Raw genomic sequence first — 13822 nt, forward strand, 5'->3', positions numbered from 1 at the left:
ATCTTTAATTTCTTTCTTCAGTGTCTTACAGTTTTCTGCATACAGGTCTTTTGTCTCCCTAGGTAGGTTTATTCCTAGGTATTTTATTCTTTTTGTTGCAATGGTAAGTGGGAGTGTTTCTGTAATTTCTCTTTCAGATTTTTCATCATCAGTGTATAGGAAATGCAGGAGATTTCTGTGCATTAATTTTGTACCCTGCAACTTTACCAAATTCATTGATTAACTCTAGTAGTTTTCTGGTGGCAGTTTTAGGATTCTCTATGTATATTATCCTGTCATCTGCAAACAGTGACAGTTTAACTTCTTTTCCAATTTGTATTCCTTTTATTTCTTTTTCTTCTCTGACTGCTGTGGCTAGGACTTCCAAAAGTATGTTGAATAATAGTGGTGAGAATGGACATCCTTGTCTCATTCCTGATCTTAGAGGAAATGCTTTCAGTTTTTCACCATTGAGAATGATGTTTGCTGTGGGTTTGTCGTATATGGCCTTTATTATGTTGAGGTAGGTTCCCTCTATGCCCACTTTCTGGAGTGTTTTTATCATAAATGGTGTTGAATTTTGTCAAAAGCCTTTTCTTCATCTATTGAGATGATCATATGGTTTTTATTCTTCAATTTGTTAATATGGTGTATCACATTGATTTGTATATAGTGAAGAATCCTTGCATCCCAGGGATAAATCCCACTTGGTCATGGTGTATGATCCTTTCAATGTGTTGTTGGATTCTGTTTGCTAGTATTTTGTTGAGGATTTTTGCATCTATATTCATCAGTGATATTGGTCTGTAATTTTCTTTTTTTGTAGTATCTTTTTCTGGTTTTGGCATCAGGGTGATGGTGGCCTCATTAAATGAGTTTGGGAGTGTTCTTCCCTCTGCAGTTTTTTGGAAGAGTTTGAGAAGGGTGGGTGTTAGCTCTTCTCTAAATGTTTGATAGAATTCAGCTCTGAAGCTATGTGGTTCTGGACTTTTGTTTGTTGGAAGATTTTTTTTTTTTTGCGGTACACGGGCCTCTCACTGTTGTGTTCTCTCCAGTTGCGGAGCACAGGCTCCAGACGCGCAGGCTTAGCGGCCATGGCTCACGGGCCCTGCTGCTCTGCGGCATGTGGAATATTCCGGGACTGGGGCACGAACCCGTGTCCCCTGCATCGGCAGGTGGACTCTCAAGCACTGCGCCACCAGGGAAGCCCTGTTGGAAGATTTTTAATCACAGTTTCAACTTTATTACTTGTGATTGGCCTGTTCATATTTTCTGTTTCTTCTTGGTTCAGTCTTGGAAGGTTATACCTTTCTAGGAATTTGTCCATTTCTTCCAGGTTGTCCATTTTATTGGCATAGAGTTGCTTGTAGTAGTCTCTTAGGATGCTTTGTATTTCTACAGTGTCTGTTGTAACTTCTTTTTCATTCTAATTTTACTCATTTGAGTCCTCTCCCTCTTTTTCTTCATGAGTCTGGCTAATGGTTTATCAATTTTGTCTTCTCAAAGAACCAGCTTTTAGTTTTATTGATCTTTGCTATTGTTTTCTTTGTTTCTGTTTCCTTTATTTCTGCTCTGATATTTATGATTTCTTTCCTTCTGCTAAATTTGGGTTTTGTTTGTTATTCTTTCTCTAGTTCCTTTAGGTGTAAGTTTAGATTGTTTACTTGAGATTTTTTTGGTTTCTTGAGGTAGGCTTGTATAGCTATAAACTTCCCTGTTAGAACTGCTTTTGCTGCATCCCGTAAGTTTTGGATCGTCGTGTTTTCGTTGTCATTTGTCTCTAGGGATTTTTTGATTTCCTCTTTGATTTCTCCAGTGATTTCTTGGTTGTTTATTAACGTATTGTTTAGCCTCCATGTGTTTGTGTTTTTTACGTTTTTTTCCCTGTAATTCATTTCTAGTCTCATAGCGTTGTGGTCAGAAAAGATGCTTGATATGATTTCAGTTTTCTTAAATTTACTGAGGCTTGATTTGTGACCCAAGATGTGATCTATCCCAGAGAATGTTCTGTGCACACTTGAGAAGAAAGTGTATTGTGTTGTTTTTGGATGGAATGTCCTGTAAATATCAATTAAGTCTATCTCATCTATTGTGTCGTTTAAAGCTTCTGTTTCCGTATTTATTTCCTTTTGGATGATCTGTCCATTGGTGTAAGTGAGGTGTTAAAGTCCCCTACTATTATTGTGTTACTGTCGATTTCCTCTTTTATAGCTGTTAGCAGTTGCCTTATGTATTGAGGTGCTCCTATGTTGGGTGAATATATAATTATAATTGTTATATCTTCTTGGATTGACCTCTTGATTATTATGTAGTGTCCTTCCTTGTCTCTTGTAACATTCTTTATTTTAAAGTCTGTTGTATCTGATATGAGCAAAGCTACTCCAGCTTTCTCTTGATTTCCATTTGCACGGAATATCTTTGTCCATCCCCTCACTTTCAGTCTGTATGTGTCCCTACGTCTGAAGTGGGTCTCTTGTAGACTGCATATATATGGGTCTTGTTTTTGTATCCATTCAGCAAGCCTGTGTCTTTTGGTTGGAGCATTTAATCCATTCACATTTAAGGTAATTATTGATATGTATGTTCCTATGACCATTTTCTTAATTGTTTTGTGTTTGTTTTTGTAGATCCTTTTCTTCTGTTGTGTTTCCCACTTAGAAAAGTTCCTTTAGCATTTGTTGTGGAGTTGGTTTGGTAGTGCTGAATTCTCATACTTTTTGCTTGTCTGTAAAGCTTTTGATTTCTCCATTGAATCTGAATGAGATCCTTACCTGGTAGAGTAATCTTGGTTGTAAGTTCTTCCCTTTCATCACTTTAAGTATATCATGCCACTCCCTTCTGTCTTGTAGAGTTTCTGCTGAGAAATGAGCTGTTAGCCTTATGGGAATTCCCTTGTATGTTATTTTTCATTTTTCCCTTGCTGCTTTCAATAATTTTTCTTTGTCTTTAATTTTTGCCAATTTGATTACTATGTGTCTCGGCATGTTTCTCCTTGGGTTTACCCTGCATGGGACTCACTTCGCTTCCTGGACTTGGGTCTCTATTTCCTTTCCCACATTAGGGAAGTTTTTGACTATAATCTTTTCAAATATTTTCTCTGGTCCTTTCACTCTCTCTTCTCCTTCTGGGACCCCTATAATGCAAGTGTTGTTGCGTTTAATGTTGTCTCAGAGGTCTCTTAGGCTGTCTTCATTTCTTTTCATTCTTTTTTTCTTTATTCTTTTCCACAGCAGTGAATTCCACCGTTCTGTCTTCCAGGTCACTTATCCGTTCTTCTGCCTCAGTTATTCTGCTATTGATTCCTTCTAGTGTAGTTTTCATTTCAGTTATTGTATTGTTCATCTCTGTTTGTTTGTTCTTTAATTGTTCTAGGTCTTTGTTAAACATTTCTTGCATCTTCTCGATCTTTGCCTCCATTCTTTTTCCGAGGTCCTGGATCATCTTCACTATCGTTATTCTGAATTCTTTTTCTGGAAGGTTGCCTATCTCCACTTAATTTAGTTGTTTTTCTGGGGTTTTATCTTGTTCCTTCATCTGGTACATAGCCCTCTGCCTTTTCATCTTGTCTATCTTTCTGTGAATGTGGTTTTTGTTCCCAGGCTGCAGATTTGTGGTTCTTCTTACTTCTGCTGTCTACCTTCTGGTGGATGAGGCTATCTAAGAGGCTTGTGTAAGTTTCCTGATGGGAGGGACTGTTGGTGGGTAGAGCTGACTGTTGCTCTGGTGTGCAGAACTCAGTAAAACTTTAATCCACTTGACTGCTGATGGGTGGGGCTTGGTTCCCTCCCTGTGGTTGTTTTGCCTGAGGCAACCAAACACTTGAGCCTACCTGGGCTCTTTGGTGGGGCTATTGATATACTCTGGGAGGTCTCTAGCCTAGGAGTACTTCCCAGAACTTTTGCTGCCAGTGTCCTTGTCCCCACGGTGAGCCACAGCATCCCCCCCACCCCCGCTTCTGCAGGATAACCTCCAACACAAGCAGATAGGTCTGGTTCAATCTCCCCTGGGGTCACTGCTCCTTCCCCTGTGTCCCGATGCACACACTACTTCGTGTGTGCTCTCCAATAGTGGAGTCTCTGTTTCCCCCAGTCCTGTAGAAGTCCTACAGTCAATTCCCACTAGGCTTCAAAGTTTGATTCTCTAGGAATTCCTGCTCCGGTTGCTGGACCCTCAGGTTGGGAAGCCTGATGTGGGGCTCAGAACCTTCACTCCAATGTGTGGACTTCTGTGGTATAAGTGTTCTCCAGTCTATGAGTCACCCACCCGGCAGTTATGGGATTTGATTTTACTGTGATTGTGCCCCTCCTACCTTCTCATTGTGGCTTCTCCTTTGTCTTTGTATGTGGGGTATCTTTTTTGGTGAGTTCCAGTGTCTTCCTGTGGATGATTGTCCAGCAGCTAGTTGTTATTTTGGTGATCTCGCAAGAGGGAGTGAGAGCATGTCCCTCTACTCCGCCATCTCGGTTCCTCCTCCTACACTCCAAATTTAGTTTTTAATTGGCCACTGTATACTATAATTTCTTTTTAAATTTAATGCCTCATCATGTTGAAAGATGATACCAGCAGATGATATTAGGCCAAATTATACATTTTAGAGAGAGAACAAGATTAGGTAGTTGAAATTTGATATGGATTGTTTAAGGGAAAAATAAGAGTTACAGTAATAAGAACAACAAATATTTAGATTCCTTTATAAAGGAATAAAGGGCAACTTTTTTTTAACTTAGGTTTTTTAGTGCGAATGTTTTAAAGGTTAACTAATTTACGGTCATATAAATAGTGGGTTTAATGTATCGGTAGAAATTGGTCGTATTTATATTTTTGTTTTCATAGCTAGTTATCATATTAAATTATGTATTTTGCAAATGGATTCTATGAGAATCAAATTTCGAAAGAGGAAAAAGATCCTATAGTTAAATAAGCATAAAATAATTATTTAAAAATTCTTCTCTCATCATTTTTATTTTGATCACGTAGGTAAAATAAGCTTATGGTAGAGTATTAAAAACCCTTGGTTATTTTGAGAATGACATTTACATACTTGAAGGAAAATAAGTTCTGCTTTACATATGAATATTATCATATCCTTAGAGGTCTTAGAGGAATTTTAACTAAACTAATATTTGGAGAAAATTTTATGTTTTTAATTTGTCTTGGCACAGATACTTCTGTGGGTTGCTCTAGATAAGCATGTCATTGTTTAGGTTCTAAATAGAGGGTTATAGAGAATTGCTGCAGTGTTGAGAAAATTGTTTTCTTTTTTCCCCTCAATATAGTATTGTCACATACATGGTTCAACTAAAAAAATCTGTAGTTCTCTTATTTAACAGAAGCCTAAGCAAAAAATGACTGTAAGAATTTATAATAATAAAATTTATTTATTAAACATAAAGGACCCTTTATGTTTAAGGTCCACTTTTGCCACCATTGTAAAAATATGCTGATGTAAATCCTAGCTACCATGGATTTATTTTTTTTAGATTTACTGAAATTACAAATTTTAATGAAAATTTAGAAATTTAAAAAATGATTATGTATGCAGGTATGTGTTTGAATTTCACAGTGTGAAAATAGTAGAAGTTGTATATGGATAATTTAGTCATTATTTCATCCGTAAGCTCTGTTACTCTGTTAAAATCTCTTCAGGTCTTAAGAGGTGAAATAGAAATGTTCTCTGGAGAAGATAAAATTGAGAAGGAAATAGGCTTATGTGAGAATTTACTTTCTGCAAAGTTAAATATATTTAACTTTAATAGTTTTTTTAAATCATTGTTAGGTATGATATTTGTGTGGCACCTTAACAAGTTAGTTTCTATAATATTCTAGCGTTTACAGAGAAAAAGCTTATGATGCAAAGAAATGGTCTGTCATCTAAACTCTCTCACCCCATTCTCTTCCCCAGGGACAATCTTGTATGTTTTGAGGGGGCAGAGTATCGACAGGGGAAATGAAGTGGGGAGGGGAAGCTTTAAGAAGGATACCCATGTCTAGGCTCCACTCCAGACCAATTCAGTAATAAGCTGAAGCGCAAGCACTTGCATTTTTAATACCTTTATTGAGGTGTTATTGATTTTCAGTAAACTTCACATATTTAAGATATACACATTGATATATTTTGACATGTGTTTATACCTGTGAAATCATCACTATAATCAAGATAATGAAAGTATCGATTGCCTCCAAAAGTTTTCACTTTCTCTTTTGTAATCCCTCCTTTCTGCGCTTCCCTGTTTCCCCTTCCCAGGGTTATCACTATTCTGCTGTTACTACATATTAATTAGCATTTTAAGAAATTTCTGTATATGGAATAGTGTAATCTTTGTTTAGCTTCTTTCACTCAGCATAATTATTTTGAGATTCATCCATGTAGTTGTGTATATTAATAGTTCCTTCTTCTTTTATTGTCTTTAGGAGTACTCTGTTGTATGCATGTAACTCAGTATGTTCATCCATTCAATTGTTGACAGATGTTTGAGTTGTTGCCAGTTTCTCTATTATGAATAAAGGCACCATGAACGTTTGTCTTTGTTTTGAACATATGTTTTCATTTCTCTTGGGAAAATATCTAGGTCAGTTTTGTTGATAATATTGTTCAGGTTTCCTTTGCCAATTTTCTGTACTTGTTCTATCAGTTGAGAGAGGGGTATTGAAATCTCTGCATATATCTGTGGGGCTACTTTTTTTAAGCCAACTTTATTGAGATATAATTTACATAGCATACAGTTTATCCATTTAGAGTGTACAGTGCAGTGTTTTTTAGTATATTCACAGAGTTGTGCAGACATCACCATAATTAGTTTTAGAACACTTCCATCACTACAAAAAGAAACCCAGTGCCCAGCAGCAGTCCTCCCTTTCACCCCACCCACCCAGCCCTATACAACCACTAATCTGTCTTTTGTCTCTATAGATTTGCCTGTTCTGGACATTTCATAGAAGTGGAATACAATATGTGGTCTTTGTAAATGGTTTCTTTCACTAGGCATATTGTTTTCAAGGTCATTCGTGTTTTAGCCTGTATCAGTATTTCATTCCTTTTTATGCCCAAATAATATTCCACTGATTGAAAATTGTAGAATATACCATATTTTATCCATTCATCAGTTGATGGACATTTAGGTTTTCTCCACTTTTTGGAATTTATGAATAATGCTGCTTTAAATATTTGTGTACAAGTTTTTGTGTGAACATATGGTTTCGTTTCTCCTGAGTATACATCTGGGAATGGGATTGTTGGGTCGTATGGTAACTTTACATTTAACCTTTGTGAGAAACTATCAGACTGTTTTCGAAAGTAGCTGCATCATTTTACGTTCCCGTTAAGTTTATTTTGTTTTGTAATTCTATCAGTTTTTGCTTCTTTCATTTTGAAGATCTATTATTATGTTCATAAACCTTTAGGATTGTTTTGTCTTCTTAGTGAATTAACAGTTTATCATTATGAAATGACCTTCTTTATCCCTTGTCATATTTTTTGCTCTGAAATTTACTGTGTCTGATATTAGTACTTCAACTTTCTTTTGGTTAGTGTTAGTATGGTAGCTCTTTTATTTGTAATCTGTTTATATTCTCATATTTAAATTAGGTTTCGTATAGGCAGCATGTGGTTTGGGGTCTTGCTTTTATCCAATTTGAGTCTCTATTTCCGTGTAATGTGATTATTAATATGGTTCCTTTAAATCTATCATCTTATTGTTTTTCTCTTTGACTCATCTGTTCTTCATCCCCTTTTTCCTTTTTCTCCCATCTTTTTGATTAATTTTCTTTTATAATTTATCTTCTTTTTTGGCTTAGTAGCCATAAATATTTGTTATTTCACTGTTTGCTTTAGGGTTTATAATATGCATATTTAGCTTTTTATAGGGATTTATTAATTAATAATTCTGATGCATATATTTGTATTACATAATTCTAATGCATAATTTTAAGTAAGGTATATATGTTCGGAAAGTGTCATCACCAGTACGGCATAATTTTTTTTTATATTCCCTTTAAAGTATAATGTTTTTCTTTGGTTTTTCAAATATTTGACCTGTAAATGTTTTGAATTTTGGTGCTCAAATGAAATTCACAGTTTATTATTAATAACAATAACTATTATTTATACAACTTCACAGTTTGTCATACACAGCAGTTTAGTAAAAAGGTCTCATGGATTATTGTATCATTTTATGGAATATAAAATAGTCTTTTGCTTTTAAGAAATTTCCGAGTCATATAACTGGACCCCAAGTTTTATAATTCTAGATCAATGCTATTTTTATATATACTATTTATGATTAGAACATAAAGAAATACTTACTTAACTTTCCAGTCAACTGATTTTGTTTTTCACTTTATAGTCTATGGCAGAAGTTCTTGCTAAAAAGGAAGAGCTAGCAGATCGTCTAGAAAAGGCCAATGAAGAAGCCATTGCTAGTGCTATTGCTGAAGAGGAACAGTTAACTAGAGAAATTGAAGCTGAAGAAAACAATGATATCAATATTGAAACTGACAACGACAGTGATTTTTCTGTGAGCTTTTAGAATTTTTATTCTCTGGGTGATTGAGACTTATACGATAAACAATAGCAAGTTTTTTTTTAAGCACTTTACCATTACTAAGTGTTTTTATATATAATGCAATTGACAAGTTGGAAGTTGTTTTCTCATTTTACACATCAAGAAAATGAATCTCAGAGTAAGTAAATACGTAACATTACTCAGATTATAATTGTACAGATTGAAGAAGAGTCAAAGATACATCTTTCCTTCTGCTAATAAAAAGCAAATGATACATTGCCTTGCTATCACTAGGCGCTCAGGATATATATGTTGATGAGAGGGATTTCTTAAAGAATAAAAGTATCATGAATGTTTGCTATGTTATCCTATTAAATTTTAATGCCCAACAAATACTTTTTAGCTTTTCTGATGTATGCTCTAAATATGTCAGAATTTATGTAGTAATAGTTTAAACCCAGTAGTTTTCTTTTAAAATTACTTGGCTTGTCTCTGCTGTTAATGGCACGTAGGTTAGTCTTCCTCTTAAAACGTATAGGCTGTGGTATTTTTAACTTGGTAATTATTGTGACTGTAAGAGGTATGTAACTTTTTTCTGGTTTTGGACTGTTTGCTAAATGAAATATATGAGCAATAGGTAGAAAAATTTCATATATAGTTCATTTTATAAGGTTATAATTGGTTCAAATATTTGTTACTCAATTTTTCTTACTACATTTTAGGCCAGCATGGGCAGTGGAAGTGTATCTTTCTGTGGTATGTCTATGGATTGGAACGATGTCCTTGCAGATTATGAAGGTATTACATGTTTGTATGTTTGTGTGTGTGTGTGTTGTATGTATAGGTAGAGGGGTATAAAATAGATTATCTTATTACTTGGGGTTTTTGTGTAAAATAAATAAGAGTGGGATGCCTTTTAAAAGTCTGTTCTCAAATGTTGGTTTTATAGAATTATGTGGTTAAGCAATAGCAGTTTTCTTTTTTCTGAAAACAGCTCGTGAATCTTGGCGCCAAAATACATCCTGGGGGGATATTGTAGAGGAGGAACCTGCTAGACCTCCAGGACATGGAATTCACATGCATGAAAAACTTTCCTCACCATCTCGTAAAAGGTCTGGCCTTTGAAAATTAATTTGAAATGTTTCACAGGAAGGGAACTAGATGTTCTTGACTATTAAATGGAGTTACTACATACTATTTTAAGGTACATTATTCAAGACATTTCCAGATCCATTGAAAAGTGACAATGTTTCTGTGAAATTTTAGGCCAAAGTTAGTTTTGTATATTTTTTATATTTATTTTAAGAACTTTGAAGACTAAAGAAGATATTACTGACTTTATCATGTAAACATTTGTGTCTCTTGTCCATTTGTTTGTATTAATAGAACAATTGCAGAATCTAAGAAGAAACATGAAGAAAAACAAATGAAAGCACAGCAGCTAAGGGAAAAGTTACGTGAAGAGAAAACATTAAAGCTTCAGAAATTGTTAGAAAGGGTGAGTTTTTAATTTTTAGGGAAGTATGATTGCCTTAAATTAATGGGCTTATTTTCAACTTGACTTCTTCTGGTTCGAGAGAAGCTAAAAGAACAATAAAAATAAATTTACTAGGAAACAAAAGCATTTCTATCTACTGAGTTACAGAAAGCTACCTGTTAAAGAAAGAAAACAGAATTTGTCATTCCTAAAAAAGCTGGTAAATTGATGTTTTGCTGAGTTCACATGGATTATTAAAGCTGCGCGTTGTCTTTTGCCATTTTCAGTGGAGGTTTCCTTGGGGTAGTCTTGTGCAAAGTGTTCAATGAATTGGTAGGACAGTTTTGAGCTTGAGATGATCAGATTTGAATAAGTAGGGCACTAATTAGATTTATGGAAGAGATTCTTGGAGTATTTAGAGCAGTGTAACTTCTGGTTAGTGTGATGTAGTGGAAAGAACATGGGCTCTGGAGATGGCCAATCAGGTGAAATCCTGGTTTGAACCACATAATAGGATATGATGCCCTGGGCAAATTACATAACAATACTGCCTTTTAATTTCTTTATCCATAAAATGACAATTATCATTGTTAACCAGTTGTGATGATGAAAGTGGCAAGTAAAACAGTAGCGTGGTGCTCGGGTGGCTGTTGCTCAGCATATGGTCATTCTTATTGTTAGTTACACCTGACAGACATGAGTACTGTATTAGGTATGTGTGCTGTGTAACAAAGGGCCTCAAGACTTAGCAGCTTAAAACAACACACATTTTCACTTAAAACAACTGCTCACAGTTTCTTGGGCATGGAAACCAGGAGTGGCTTGTGTTGTTATTTCTTTGTTCAGAGTCTCTCCTGAGGTTGCAGTCAAGCTGTTGTCTGGGGCAGCAGTCATTTGGAGCTGAAGGATCCACTCCCAAACTCTCATATGGTTATTGGCAGGCCTGGATTCCTCTTTAGCTGTTGGTTATGGACCTCAGTATCCTGCCATGTGGGTCTTTCCATAGCCTGATGTTCTTATAACATGGCTCCTACCTTTCCCACAGAGTAATCTGAGAGAAGACGAGAAAGAGAGAGAATGAACAAGTGAGCTGCCAAAATGGAAGCTGCACTGTCTTTTATAACCTAATCTTGGAAGTGATATACCATCACTTTTGCTGAATTGTGTTGGTCACGAACCTGATACAGTGTTGGAGGGAAAAACACAAGGGTCTGAATACCAGGTGGCTGGGATCATTTGGAGCCATCTTGAAGTCTGTGAACTACATATACCTAACATAGCATGACAGAAGATAGGTAACCGTTATAGTATAGGTGAACTCCTTGTTACTTTCTGGTCCTAGAAAGGAGGACTAATATGCCTAGGTTAAAAATATTTGCATTACTTATGTTTGTTTTAAAATTGGGGAAAACAATTGGACCAAATAATTTGAATGTAAAAATGAGGTGGCATAAGATTCTCCTTAGTACAGTGGACAAGTTGGCTGGGAAAGGAAGAAAATCTGTAATTTTTCTCTTTACTTGAATCTCAAGAATTTAATCATTTTAATCAAGATTTTAATCATTTAGATTGAATAGATCAAATATGAAAAACAGTCTCCATTCATGGGGCTCTATAAGAGTTAATATATTATTTCATTTTAAGCTTTAGAAAAATGTTCTAACACAATTATAATTTCCCTTCTTATTGTATTTTTAATACAAATAAAATTATATACTTTATTTTCTCACTATATAATATAATCTCCAGATACTCATGCAAACAAAATAGTAAATTCTTTTTTTTTTTTTTGCGGTACGCGGGCCTCTCACTGTTGTGGCCTCTCCTGTTGTGGAGCACAGGCTCCGGACACGCAGGCTCAACCACTGCGCCACCAGGGAAGCCCCAAAATAGTAAATTCTTGAAATTGTACAAGACGTTAGAGGTTCTTTGGTTTAATTTTCCCATCAATGTAGGTATCCCTTCAATTATTAAATGATAAATCCCACCTTCCATTTATATAATGAGTTATTGTTTCAACACTATTCTATACATATATGGTCTCATCTGATCACCACAATACCTCTGTGAGGCACACAGAGTTGAACAGATCCTGAACCCCATTTTTTAAAAAATTTATTTTATTTTATTTATTTATTTTTGGCTGCCTTGGGTCTTCGTTGCAGTGCACGGGCTTCTCACTGCGATGTCCTCTCTTGTTGTGGAGCACAGGCTCCAGGCACGCAGGCTTCAGTAGTTGTGGTGTGCGGGCTCAGTAGTTGTGGCTCGCGGGTTCTAGAGCGCAGGCTCAGTAGTTGTGGTGCATGGGCTTAGTTGCTCCGTGGCATGTGGGATTTTCCCAGACCAGGGATCGAACCCATGTCTCCTGCATTGGCAGGCGGATTCTTAGCCGCTGCGCCACAAGGAAAGTCCCCCTGAACCCCATTTTATAGATGTGAAAACTGAATCTAGGAGAGGCTAAGGGCTGTTTCTAATGTCACATGACCAATAATTTGCAGAGCTAGTTACCAATATCACATGACCAATAATTTGCAGAGCTAGAGCTTTAAGGACCTGTTCCTAGCTCCTAATCCAGTACTGTTTCTGCATCATACTTTTTTAGGTGGTTAAATACATTATTATATAGATGAAATTCAACTGAAATGTTAGTTTTCTTCCCATTCATGTTGAGCCAACATTGATTTTCTATAATTTATTCTTATTGCTGGTGCAGGTTCTGATTTCTTGGAGCACAGGACAAGTCTTTTACTTCTATTTGATATTGTTTTAAGGAAGTAAAGGGAGCTAACGTAATTATTCTTCTATAGTCAAAACTCTCTGTTCCTTCAGAGAATGTTTCTAATGCAAATATTTATTTTTCAGACTTCTCACCTTTTTTTCAATTTCTAGGATAAAATTATCTGTCTTGAATTTGGGTTATAGAGCCATTAATGTTTATAAGGATAAGACATATACACTATTTTTATTTTAAGTGTGCTCATAGTGCAGTATAATAATAACAGCAAATATTTCTCTTGAGCAATGTCTAATGTACTGTTCTAAGAGTTTACATATATTCACTCAATCTTGAAAACCTATGAGTTAGGTACTACTACTTTTCTCTTTATAGATAAGGAAACTGAGACATAGGCTAAAAAAGTTGCCCAGTTTATATATCTAACAAGTGACCATGGTAGATTATGAACTCATCAGTCTGGCTCCATAGACTGTGTTCGTAATCATTAGTCATGATCCTTTAGGTCTTTCCACATTCTTGACTTTATAATTCCTAAGCTGTTTATCTGTTTGCACTTCTTGTCAAGTGACTATGTATGCTGAAATTAATGATGTGATAATTCATTGCATATAGGAGAAAGATGTCCGGAAGTGGAAAGAAGAGTTACTAGACCAACGACGTAGGATGATGGAAGAGAAATTACTTCATGCTGAATTTAAACGAGAGGTGCAGTTACAAGCAATTGTTAAAAAAGCACAAGAGGAAGAAGCTAAGGTATAACTTAGGTGCTTTGAACATTGAATTAGTTACTTGAGTACTTTTTCAGTTGTTACACGAGAAGCTAATGTTTATCAAATGTTTATCCTGTGCCAGAATAACAGCATTTTTACATGCTCATTTGATACTTATTATGTGCAATATCTTATTCTTACAATAATCCTGTGAGATATGTATTACTTTTTACAGGTTTATTGAGGTATAATTCACAGACAATAAATAACACATATGTGAAGCATCAATTTGTTGAGTTTTGACATATATATTCCTGAAACCATCAGTACAATGAAAATAATAAACAATTCCATCACCCTCAAAAGTTTCTTATACCTCTTTGTAATTCATTCCTTCCTCCAACTCTGTTACCACGCA

At 35.5% G+C, this 13822-nt stretch overlaps 1 protein-coding gene across 3 annotated transcripts in view; it reads left to right on the forward strand.

Annotated features, from left to right (window-relative positions):
• SCAPER (S-phase cyclin A associated protein in the ER) overlaps positions 1-13822 on the forward strand; it is a 495909-nt gene that overhangs the window by 155182 nt on the left and 326905 nt on the right. For all 3 annotated transcript variants that reach the window (XM_082647309.1, XM_082647310.1, XM_082647311.1), the window contains exons 11-15: positions 8322-8492; positions 9203-9278; positions 9475-9592; positions 9867-9978; positions 13307-13447. In XM_082647309.1, coding sequence (XP_082503435.1) covers positions 8322-8492; positions 9203-9278; positions 9475-9592; positions 9867-9978; positions 13307-13447 — 618 coding nt within the window. The remainder of the gene's footprint in view (positions 1-8321; positions 8493-9202; positions 9279-9474; positions 9593-9866; positions 9979-13306; positions 13448-13822) is intronic.

This window comes from Grampus griseus (assembly GCF_964374135.1).
Source record: "Grampus griseus genome assembly, chromosome: 2".
Classification (NCBI taxonomy): Eukaryota; Metazoa; Chordata; class Mammalia; order Artiodactyla; family Delphinidae; genus Grampus; species Grampus griseus.